At 41.3% G+C, this 13,003-nt stretch overlaps 1 protein-coding gene across 1 annotated transcript in view; it reads right to left on the bottom strand.

The window, feature by feature from the left end:
• The window catches only part of SCAF4 (SR-related CTD associated factor 4), a 62,695-nt gene extending 50,294 nt beyond the window's left edge, over positions 1 to 12,401 (bottom strand). Inside the window, exon 1 of the mRNA XM_012809673.2 lies at positions 11,958 to 12,401. Within this exon, the coding sequence (XP_012665127.1) occupies positions 11,958 to 11,987 (30 nt within the window). The 5' untranslated portion in view covers positions 11,988 to 12,401. The remainder of the gene's footprint in view (positions 1 to 11,957) is intronic.
• Between the last annotated feature and the right edge of the window lie 602 nt (positions 12,402 to 13,003).

Below are 13,003 nucleotides of genomic sequence, written 5' to 3'. Positions count from 1 at the left end.
ACAAGTGGATGAACAAAAAAGATTGAAGAAAAATACTCTAAAATGTTAATAGTGTTTTATAGGATTATTTTATTTCTTTTCTTCATTTTCTAATTTAAATTTACCTAACTTGCATTAATTTTCAAACAAAAAATTAAAATTCATAAATTTAAAACAACTTTTCAAAATTACTGGCTTTTAATTTTTAAAAATAAATGTTAAAATTTCCTTCTTAAATACCTATAGTAACTGAAACCCTTGTGGATGTAAAATCCAAATCTGGGAAATGGCTCTGATTTTTGTTAACATCTGTCCATTAAAGAACAACCCTTTAAATATTGATATGCAAATGTAATTTACTGCCATATAAATTCTATTCATTTTCACAAACTCTTTGAAACCTAAATGTTTAACCATTTCTCCACTTGCTTAGGGAAAGGTATGAAGACAAAGACAGGTCTGGCATTGATATGAAATATTCCTAAGGTAGAGCAAATTTACAAAGCTTTTTAAAACAGAGCCAGGAAAAGACATGGTACTGTTTCCCTGCTCCTTCTGAACAAGGTCTTTATTTTGACATAAAATAGCCCCATCTATTAAGTATTTCTGCATACAATTTATGCTTCAAATTAAAAAATTCCAAACCAGACACTTTTATAACAAACTTGCATAAAATAGTCTATAATTCAAGGAGTTTAAAAAGAGTGGCATACTTTTTCCTAAATTACTAAATTAGCACCTTCTCCCACAAACTTGTCAACTCCCTGTTGCAGAATTTAAAGAAATGTTCTACAAAAAAATACATGTTAAATGCAAAACTCACATTTAATAATAAATATGAAACAGTGTTTAGGTTTAGTAGGTTAAATTTCTCTATGCATTATGGAAATAGAATATAGTAATGTAGCAAATAGCCGTTTAAACTTCATCTGCATTATTTCTCACTCTTTAACTGTATCACCAAACTCCAATTCTGTGTCCATTTATGGCTGGTGGAACCAATTTTCTAAGTAGTTAATTTCTGATGGCTTACCCTTAATTTATTCATTTTATACTACCTCCCCTACAATTTCCAAACTTTTCACTTTCAGAATCAACATGGATTTCCCTCACCAGAGTTTTTAACCAATCCAGTTAGTTCCAGCTTATCACAACAGGTCATTTTTCCATTCCTTACTTCCATTTTGGTTCACTGAACTGCAATCAATCCATGACTCCTTCCTTTTCATTTCCTCAAGAAATAGGCCAGAAGATGATTTTAGAAAATGTGAAGCACATTTTATCCATGCCATTGCTCTACTTTACTAGAACAGGTACACAGGTACCATTTTTTAAAGATCATTTTCACCATGCCTCACTAGTGAACTTTGTGTCCCCTCAACATTGGCTATGAAATATATTTGTGAATTAAATATTTCCTCCTATGCCTCAGTAAAAGAAATAAATAGTTCTAGGATATAATTTGGAAAAAAAATTAAAAATGTTAACATTTATAAAATCCTTAATAAACTGTTTTAATTGAGTGTAAATTAGTAAAAAAACAAACACATAAATGCACATGTCAAGTTTTAAATGTTGACTATATCTACTGCAGAGGTCCTCAAACTTTTTAAACAGGGGGCCAATTCACTGTCCCTCAGACCATTGGAAGGCCGGACTGCAGGCCCCAAGATGAGTCGGCTGCTAAGCAGGACAGGCAGTGGTGGCAAAAACACCCGGCGGGCCGGATAAATGTCCAAGGCAGGCTGCATGTGGCCTGCAGGCTGTAGTTTGAGGACGCTTGAGCTACTGCATTAAAAATTTAACCAAATTTCAAAATTTCATCATTCTTGGCCGGGCACAGTGGCTCATGCCTGAAATCCCAGCACACTGGGAGGCTAAAGCAGATGGATTGCTTGAGCTCATGAGTTCAAGACCAGCCTGAGCAAGAGTGAGACCCTATCTCTAAAAATGGCCAGGTGCTGTGGTAGGCACCTGCAGTCTCAGCTTCTAGGGAGGCTGAGGCAGAAGAATCACTTGAGCCCAAGAGTTTGAGGTTGTGGTGAACTATGACACCATGGCACTCTACTGAGGGCAACAAAGTAAGACTGTCTCAAAAATAAAACAACAACAACAACAACAACAAAAAGCCAAAAGATAAAGATTAGCTGCTCCTAACTTTAGCTTCTAATTCTTAACTCCACTCCTGGGTTACACGGGTTTTCTTGCTAACTTTACTATTAATCTGGTACAGTGTAGTTTATTGGAAACAGGTTTCCATATATTTATCTATGTCTTCAAAAGCATCAATAAATACACAACACCAATAAATATACAATAATGAAATGTAATCAAAAGAAAATGCAAATATTGAATAGGCTAAAGGGGATCAGGGTATAATAAATTATAATACCATTTGTGAAATCCCTTGTGGTTCTCAAAATCACAACAGTACCCTTGTTAATTATACTTATTAACCAGAAATTTAGACATATCTCTCCTAGTGTAAGTTCTCAGCAGATCCCAATAAAGCCTATCCTAATAAAAATTCAACTATTACCTATCTCCATCGTTTGTGTAGTTTGACAGAAATATAACTTTAATCGACCAACATTACCAAAAATTTGAACTGTTAATAGGCAAGCTGCTTATTCTACATACCCCATAATGATGTAGTTTTTAGTATATCACTAATGTTGTGTGCAGTTAGTTTGCAGCGTGCTTTAAAAAAAAGAACTTGGCATATTGTCTCAACAAATGTTATGATACTAAAGGCTCATCATTTATGAAAGTAACAATTTTTTTTTACTGCATTATCAAAATGACATTTTAATGCATGTGGATATCCACAGAAGTTACCAAGAATGCTGAAGTAAATTATATTCCCTTATGCTCCATGTCAGAGAACCTACAATCTGTATTAGGTCATGGAATATGAAATGTCTGATTTTGAATTAAAAGTTTGGTCTATATTTCACACAAGAGGAGGTACAGGCTCAGCACCCATAGCACCGTGGTTTGGTGTCAGCCATATACACCTAGGCTGGTGTGTTTGAACCCAGCCCAGGCCAACTAATAACAATGACAACTGCAATTAAAAAAAAAAAATAGCCAGGCATCACAGCAGGCACCTGTAGGCCCAGCTACTTGGGAGGCTGATGCAAGAGAATCACTTAAGCCCAAGAGTTTTAAGTTGCTGTGAGCTGTGACACCACAGCACTCTACCAAGGGTGACACAGTGAGACTGTCTCAAAAAAAAAAAAAAAGCAGTACAATTAATTAAAGTATGCACCTTATCTAATGACACAGTTTTGCCACCTTAATGATAGCTTGTTAATTCACCAGTAAAGAAGCCTGGACAGTGAGTGGCAATGAAATTGGGAAAAGCATTCTCCATGGCTTGTTGAGAACTGAGTATTTTTACTTGTTAGAAGAGATAGTTGGCACAAGGTCTAGTGAATATGGTGGATGAGAGTTTCCAAGTCTAGCTTCTGTAGCTTGAGTGTTCTGCAACATGTAGTAGAGTGCTGTCTTGCAAGAGGACTGGCCTGTTTCTATTGCCCAATCTTGGCTGCTTCATCTCAAGCATCCTCATCATTTTATCCAATTAGTTGCAGTGGACATCCACTGGAATACACTGACCAGGTGTCATCTGTAGTGGATAATATCAGCGCTAGACCACACCAAACGAACACAATTAGCTTTACTGATGCATTCACCACATCATCTTTATCCAACCACTATACCAAACACTTGCAATTGTCAAAAAAACCCTTCACTTTTCATCATAATAACAATATAGTGTAAATGGTTTGCCTTTAGGTCAGGCGTCCTCAAACTATGGCCCACCTAGGACATTTATCCGGCCTGCCAGATGTTTTTGCTGCCACTGCCTGTCCTGCTTAGTAGCCAACTCATCCCGGGGCCCACAGTCCGGCCCTTCAACGGTCTGAGGGACAGTGAACTGGCTCCCTGTTTAAAAGAGTCTGAGGACCCCGGCTTTAGGTTGTGACAGCAAAGAGAGAACTGTTTGAAATGATTTCTCTTCTGATGCTTGTTTAATTCACACAGAACCCATCTATCCAGCTTCTTTACCTTGCTGATTTGTTTCAAAGGGTCCGATGTTGTTGGAATAGTAACATCAAACCTTGCTGTTAATTCACGAATAGGTTGAGAAAGATTTGCTTCCACTATAGCTTTCAGCTTATCCTTTATCCACCTTGGTCTCAGGTGGCCCAAATGGCGCACTGTCAAGAATAAAATAACCAGTACTTAACTTCCCAAACCACAGATGTACTGTGCGTTCATCAGCCACATCCTTCCAAACACTTAGTTGGTTTTTGAGCTATCCGTGCTACATTGGTTCTGTGATGGAACTCATATTCGAAAATAACCCTAATTTTTGACTTTTCTAGGATTTCATAAAAATTGCTCTAAAAAAATCTGAAAGAGCTGGGTGGCGCCTATGGCTCAAAGGAACAGGGCGCTGGTCCCATATACTGGAGGTGGTGGGTTCAAACCAAGCCCCGGCCAAAAACTGCAAAAAATAAAAATAAAAAAAAAATTGAAAGATAATCACAAGCCAAAACATGTGTTTGAAAGACTGAGGAAGTACCTTCACAATAAAAATAAACAAGCAGCATCAAAGTGAAATGTCAGAGACATCAACTGCCAAACTTAGTTCATAAGGAAATCAGATATTTCATACTTAATAACCTACTATCTAGTAAAACAAAAAAGGATTACCATTTTGTAAACTTTCTATAATTATGTACAGTTTTAACGTTAGTTGTTTTACCAGATTTATAAACCAACTTTTCCATTATTTTACTTTTTCTCTGAATCAATTCCTTACCACGTGTTCATGTCATTTTTCTTTTCTGCAACCACATACTAGACAAAACAACAGGCTAGGTTAGTGAATGTTTTCCGCTGGAGCATCAGTGATAAATGCTGCTATAGAAAGCTCTGAAGAACCAACTTAAGGGCCCCACCGTGTGGCTCACGCCTATAATCCTAGCACTCTGGGAGGCTGAGGTGGATGGATTGCTTGAGCTCATGAGTTGGAGACCAGCCTGAGCAAAAGTGAGACTCCCCCTTTACTAAAAATAGAAAAACTGAGGCAAGAGGATCTCTTAAACCCCAGATTTAGAGGTTGCTATGAGCTATGATGCCATGGCACTCTACCCAAGGGGACAGCTTGAGACTCTGTCTCCAAAAAAAAAAAAAAAAAAAAACAACTTTAGTCTGCTCACTATTTAAGGCAGACCTCCTCTGCTGCTGAAGATTAAGATTTCAGTTTATCATTACCCACCTTGGTCTCAGGTTGCCCAAGTGGACAAAAGAAAGAAAACTGCATATAACTTTCAACATCTGAAAACTCTTGGGATAACAGTACAACACGGTCAAATTTGGCAAAGGAAACCTCCAATTTTACTTCAATCACTGAGCTGGTCTTCTCTATCTCTTCCACACAGTAAAGAACTCTGAACCTTTTGTCTATTTATTTAGCTAGGCCACTCACAGAAGAAAGAAATGATCAAAAACTCAAGCTTTTAAATAGTTAAAAAAATAATTAACAAAGCATCCTTATCAAATGAGCTAAATTCTAGATGGCAATCATGCCTTATAATGCAGAGGTAAAATATACAAGAATCACACACAAACAGTTAAAAGTGAAAATAAGGAGCAGCAAGCTTCCCGCTGAGATGTGGAACTCAACTCTTCCTTCAGGATAACATGGTGGGTCAAGACTGACAGCCCAACTAGGTAAGTGTGGAAACATCAATTTGTCTAGTTAAGTATTCATAAAGTTTAATTTATATCCAACTTTAAAGATAACAACGAATATTTAACAACTCCTATTTTCTTCCCGCACCACAAAATAATACATGCATACTCCACCTCAGCGCTGCAGTTCTCAAAAGCTAATCCAAGGATCCTGGGCAGGGGTTCTCTGAGATCACAACTGTTTTCACATTAATACTAAGACATTTCTTACCTTTTCGTTTATTTTCTCACAGGTATGCAGCAGTGTTTTCCAGAGGCTACCTGATGTGTGTTATTGCAAAAAACTGAATGAAAAAGTAGATAAGAGGATCTAGGTTTTATTAAACCAAAGTTTAAATGAGATTTCCAAAAATATAAAACAATGCCACTCTTCCTGCTATTTTTTTGTTTTAGAAAAATTATTTCATTAAAAAATTTGTTAACATGTAATGATGAGTTTGTGATTTTTAATACTTACATTTCTTAGTTTAATTCTAAGACGATAAATATCAATAGATATAACATGGATACAAAAGTTCTGTGTGTTCCTTAACATTTAAGAATTTTAAACAAAAATCAAAAAGTTTGAAAACAGTTATCCTAGGGAAACTCTTATACAAGTATACAAAAAGACATGTTTTAGAATAGAAAATTCCTTGAGGTCTTGTCAGCAAAAATTAACTAAACCTTAACTATATACAGTATTAATGCTTAAGAAAAAAAGAAAAAAAATACCCAAGGAATATGTGCAATATACCACCCACACATATTATACACAGAATAGCATGTTTCTGGGCCACAGAAACTAATACCAAATTCAATATTTGATTGCCTCTGCTGGGAGAGGCGACTGGAGTAGAGACAAAAAGGATAGCTTTATTCCCTCTGCACCTCTGTACCTCAATTATGTCTTAAAATTATACATGCTGAAAAATGGGGGAGGGGCAAGATAATCATCTTTTGAATTCAGGGAAGATGGGCTGAAAAAATATACTCCGTAATCTTTATTCATTCCACAAACTTTACCAAACACCAAACTCTTCACATTAAGAAGTGTATGACCAATGCAGCAGAACACAATTAAATATTGGTCATAACTGATCAGAGTCTTTTTCATTCATCTTTTCATCTTTCACAACACTTAAGAATCTTGCTATATTGGGTGGTACCTGTGGCTCAGTGAGTAGGGCACCAGCCCCATATACCAAGGGTGGCCAGTTCAAACTGGCCCCAGCCAAACTGCTACAAAAAATAGCTGGGCATTGTGGCGGGTGCCTGTAGTCCCAGCTATTCAGGAGGCTGAGGCAAAAGAATCACCTAAAGCCCAGGAGGTGGAGGTTGCTGTAAGCTGTGACACATCACTCTACCGAGGGCAATAAAGTAAGACTCTGTGTCTACCAAAAAAAAAAAAAAAAAAATTAAAAAGAATCTTGCTATACATTTTTGGAAAGAAGTTTGGAGAATTCTCAAGGAACTAAAAGTTCCTGCAATTCCTGTACTAGGTATCTACCTAGAAGATCAAAAATCATTTTACAACAAAGACGTATACACCAGAATGTTTATTGCAGACCAAGTCACAATTGCCAAGTCGTAAGCAGCCCAAATGCCCATCAAACCATGAATGGATTAACAGATTGTGGTGATGGTATACCATGGAATACTATGCAGCCATAAAAAGGATGGAGACTTTACAGCTTTTATGTTTACCTGGCTGGAGATGAAACACATTCTTTTTAGTGAAGTATCTCAAGAATGGGGGGAAAAGTATCCAGTGTACTCCATACTATTATGAAACCAATGTATCATCATATACACATCCATATGAATGATAAAACACAACTACAGTACAGAAAGGAGGGGAGATGAGGGAGAGGGGAAAGAAGGGGGAGGGTAGGAGGAGGAAGGGTATTTGGTGGGACCTCACCTATTGTGCATAATGCAATGGTACTTTTCAAAACTACTAAGAATATAGTATTTTTGTATTACCACAACAAATAAGTGAGATAATAGTTATGTTAATCAGTCTGATTTAAGCATTCTACATTGTATATCAAATCAGCATATTGTACCCCATAACTGTACACAGTTACGACTTAATAAAAAAAAAAGAATCTTGCCATAAAAGTTTTCCAAATATGCTGGTTAAAAGTATGTCTCCCATAAAACCACCTTTCCTACTACTGGGTGTCCCAAAAGGTGCAATGCATAGGGAAAATGGGAAATTGTACTTTTAATTCCAAAATGTTTCTTACAAGATTTTACAAAGAGGTGGCCAACATGTAAATAATTATTTTGTAAGGAATATTTTGGAAATAAAAGTATATTTAGCTACAATTTCTTGTTTTCCTCTATGTATGGTGACTTTTGGGACATGCTATGTATCAAAGACAGACTTTCTTTACCTGTGCTCTTTTTTTTTTTCCTTCTTCAGTTTTTGGCCGGGGCTGGGTTTGAACCCTTGCCACCTTTGGTATATGGGGCCAGTGCCCTGCTCCTTGAGCTAGAGGCACCGCCCCTCTTAACCTGTGTTTTTGATCTGTCCCTTTCCTGTTACCACAATTTTGCTCCAAGTTAACCATTCCCTCTTGCTGTTTGGGGTGTGTTTTCTCCACTCCCTTTCTCAAAAACTCTTAGGCTTCTATTCTTACAAGACAGACACCAAGGACTGAATACTAAGGGGAAAACCTCATATATACTATACACATGTAGGACTAGCCTAGCACCAATGTCTACTTCATTGTTAAATTGCTCTTCCATGTCTTCACCCTGGAAACAACTTTTCCTTCTTATCCCTCAAAACCAAATTTCTAAGGACTACCTCTTATTTCCTCATCTCCCATCACCCTAAACTTTGAACATTTGAACTTTATTTTTTATTTTTTTTGAGACAGAGCCTCAAGCTATCCCCCTCGGTAGAGTGCCATGGCATCACGCTCACAGCAACCTCCAACTCCTGGGCTCAAGCGTGTCTCCTGCCTCAGCCTCCCAAGTAGCTGGGACTACAGGCGCCTGCCACAGCGCCTGGCCATTTTTTGCTTGCAGCCATCATTGTTGTTTGGCGGGCCCGGGCTGGGGATTCGAACCCACCACCATAGGTGTATGTGGCTGGTGCCTTAGCCTCTTGAGCCACAGGCGCCGAGCCAACATTTGAACTTTAAATGTTATTACCCTAAAACATTTCGGTGTCCAAATCTTTAACCCATGATCACTCTCCTGATAGTACACAACACATTATCTTTAGGCAGCAATTAAACTGGAGCAATCTACATTCAAATCTTAGCTCTGCCATTAGCTAGTAATAATATGCCCTTGGACGAATTATTTTTAATTTCTTAGAAAATCAAGTTTCCTCATCTGAAAGTGACTCCTAGACGTCTCCCTTTATTTCTTGGTTGCTTCCAAGAGTCTTACATACCCACTACCTGCCAAGTTTCCACCTGACTATTCCACACTTCATTCAAACTCAACCTGTTCAAAAATCAAACACATTTTCTTCTCTGTTAAATATGCTTTTGATGACTTGTGGTAATGGTACCACCACTCTCTCAGCACTTTGAATGCAGAAACAAAAGGCACTTACAAACCTATCAGATGCAAAGGTCCACGGATTCCTTTGGCCCACATCTTATCCTTCCTTTCCATTCCCACTACAGACTAGCTAAGTTCAGGTTTTACTCAACCTTTCCTATCAAGTCTCTGCATCCTATAACACATACTACAAATCAGACAGTTTTTCTTATACTTCCACTGCTTAAAACCTTTTATGTTTACGTGCAGCCTAAAAATGAAATGCAAACACTATAGACAGACACAAAACTTTTCAGACCCCAAACTACTTTCCAGTAGTCTCCAGAGACAAGTTACTGTCCTATTCCCTAAGTACTGTTGCCTTTTGATACTGTTTCCTATACTTGAAATCCTAAAGCTGATACCTTCTCTTCCCATGTCTTCACTTATTCTTCCTGGCCATCCTACACTACAATATAAGGGTCCCACAGGAAGCTGTTCTAACATACATTAAGGCTATTAATAACAGTCTTATGTCCTCTATTACACTATTATGTGATAATTCTAAGTCTTATATCATCTATTAGACTAGACTCCTAGGTGATAGAGACCCTTAGTCCTACAGCATTTAGCACACAGCTGTGCAGACACTCGAAAATTTGTTAAATGAAGGTTAGATAGGGAAGAATCGAGATTATAAAGAACTAATCAATAACATTTCATTAAAGGGGAGAAATAGTTTGAGAAGCACTACAAAACAAGTAGGCATGTGATGAATTTTAAAGTCAGATTAATTTATCCAAAAGTAAGTATGAATTTTGCAGAAGTTGATATTAGCAACGTATACACAGTATAAATGCAATCTGCAGTACATAAAAGACTAGTAATAGAATTGAAATTTATTTAAAAAGGAAAATGAACAATGATTAAGACAATACTCATTTTGCACATTTAAAAAGGTCAAAACACCTCCCCTCTTTTTCAAAGACTCAGTATCTTTCCTAATTTTGTTTTCAAAGTAAGGATTACCGATGGCACTTTTCAGGATTAATAGAAGATACTTTGCTTAATAATGTTCTTGATGTCAACTTCCATAATGCCTAAATCAGAAGTAAATACTTCTGATCTTACAAACACTAAGAATACACTTTGATTTAAAACATTAAAATAGTTTTTCTCTTGGGTGGAAAATGTACTTGAAATCTTTTAACAATTGTACCATTTGTATTAGTTCTCATTCATTCAACACGTATTTGCTAGGGATCTGCTTTGGTGGAGGGGAAGAGGGAAGAACAGAAACTCTCTACACTGATGGAGCCAATATCCCAGTGAATTTTACCTTCAGAAAACAAAGTTAACTCCTAACTCTGAATTACTGGAATTATTATTGCAAATTCTTTGGTGAATGAAAATTAGAAAATACTGTTATTTTGAAAGTAATCACTACTGACTTGTTACAAGACATTGTCCAATACCACGTGCAAGGCAATTAAGCCATTTTATGTATCCATCAGCTGAAGAAAAATCATTTTTAGGATAACCTTTACAGCAATAAATGGTCTCAAGTGCCGTGTTGGAGGCTCCCTTATTATGGCACTGCGAATCAAAAGTTATCGCATGTTAATTCTGTTACACGTAAAACTACAAAATCTCATTTTAAGATGAAGCAAGTGTTTAACGCCGCATCAACACCTCTCCAACTACAATTGATTCTATGTTGGTCCATCTCTCGTATTTGGAAAAGAAGATAATACAACTCAACCCACGACTACATTTCTCATTCTGTAATTGCATTTTAAAATCTCAATGGTCAAGTCCCCTCCTCACAAATCTAATAGCATATATTCTACACTGCAAAAGCAGCACCTGGAATGAGCAGAGATACAACCAGAGAGCTTTAAGGAGCAGCTTTGTTCCCAGTTTGGGAAGGTTTTTCACATGTAAATGTTTCAGAAGAAGGGAGTCGAGGATTAACTACCTCGGAAGAGGGTGTGAGGGTAGCGAAGTGGAGGACACACGGCTTTCTAGCGGACCAAGGCAAAGCAGATACTCTTCTCTCCCATTCAACGTTTTAGGTGTCACGCTGGGGGCATACAGCGGATAAGGCAGTTATGTTCACGACTCGAAATGATATGGAGTTATAACCCCATTTCTCAAGTGCGTGATACCCGGAGAAGGGGGATAAACACCCTCTCAACTCCTCCCGGACTCGGGATCAGAGTCCAGACGTCCACGCACCGAGGCCTGAGCAACAGGAGAACCGAAGCCACCGCTCCGCCTGCCCCATGGCCGGCAGATGCTCCCGCTCCCCCGCCCCCAACCCTACACGCCCGCCCGCGCTTCTTTCTTAGCCCACTGCGGGCTCCCGGCACTGCGAAGCTGATAACGGGGCGAAAAGCGGAGAGCGAGAGTGCTCGGACTCCAAAAGGGGCGAAGTTACAAGGACCTGAGCCAACGCGGGCTGGGGGAGGCCACAAGGGGGTGGGGGGGGCAGCCTAAGGTCGCCACCCAGGGGTGGGCGGTGGGGGAGGGGTGTGGGTCAGTTCCCGTGGTCGCTGCGACCTCTCCCGGGCCACAGGCCGCTCCGCACAGGCCCCGCCAGCCCGGAACCGGGGCAGGAAGCGTCCCCACCCCGACCAAAGCTTTAAACCTCCGGCGGCGGGAGAAACGGGCGCCGGCTCTCGGAGTAGGCCCGGCACCCCCTTGCCCCGAGCACCCCTCACCTCCTGGTTGAAGGCGTTGACGGCGTCCATGTTCGCGCTGCGGCGGCGGCGGCGGCACCGGGCCCGCTGGTCACATAGACCTCGCGCCGCGGCGGAGCGGGGCCGGGGAACCGACTGGGCCTGGCAGCGGGGGGAGGCGACGAGAAGCGGAGCCTGAGGCTGGACGGGAAGAGGCTGCGGCCGACGCGGCGAGGCAGAGGCGGACGGGTGGCGGGCCCCTTCTCAGTCCCGTTTGCAGGGTGAGGAAAAAGAGGCGGCGGCGGCGCTGGGCTCCAACATGTCCGTTTGGTGGTGGCGGCTGCGCTCTGAGTCTCGCTGACACGGCTCCCAGCGCCCTCACGCACTAGCCCACACTGGCCCGGCCGGCGAGCGGGCGGGCCTCTCTCTCCCTCTCGCCAGCGGGATGGCGGCAGCGGCCCGACTCCACGCCGCGCGGGGCACCCTGGGACAGCTCGGGCCTCCCGGCGCTTCCTGTGCCCGGCTCCCGCCCCGCCCCGCCCGCGCTGGTCCCGCCCCGCCCCGCCCCGTGCGCTGCGCGCCCTGCTGCCGGCGCGTGATGACGGGATGTCGGGCGGCTTCCCGCCGGTGGCGGCTGCCGCGGGCTCGGGGAATTGTCCGGCGCAGAGGCTGGGCCCGGGTGAAGAATGTCGCGGAGCGCGGGTTTCCAAGGCCGCCAGGGTGGCCCGGACTCGTGTGCTCCCTCGCCCGACGCGACGCTCCTCGGGTGCGTTTCTGTCTTCGGTTCTGCTCGAGTAGGCCCTACAGCTGGCCAGGGCCAGCGGGCAGGCACTGAGCCCTCGTTCTTGGCTGCCTCGAACAAAGGGCACAGGACTTAACCTCAGCCCTCTGGGCGTGCATTTGAAAAAAGCTTCTGCCGATGCAACCGTGTGTCTGCTCCAATTGTGCGGGTTGATTCTGCGCGAGCTAAAACACCTAGGAGGACGTGTAGGCGCTGGAAATCCACTTGCGCCTTGTGCCATGGGAGGTGGGGATTCGCCAAACTTTTACGTTGATTGCCCGAACAGAGTTGTTTCTTTTTTGCTGGA

This window comes from Otolemur garnettii, unplaced genomic scaffold (assembly GCF_000181295.1).
Source record: "Otolemur garnettii isolate 467f Iridium unplaced genomic scaffold, OtoGar3 scaffold00111, whole genome shotgun sequence".
NCBI classification, from domain to species: domain Eukaryota; kingdom Metazoa; phylum Chordata; class Mammalia; order Primates; family Galagidae; genus Otolemur; species Otolemur garnettii.
This window is presented reverse-complemented; position numbering and strand designations above follow the sequence as displayed.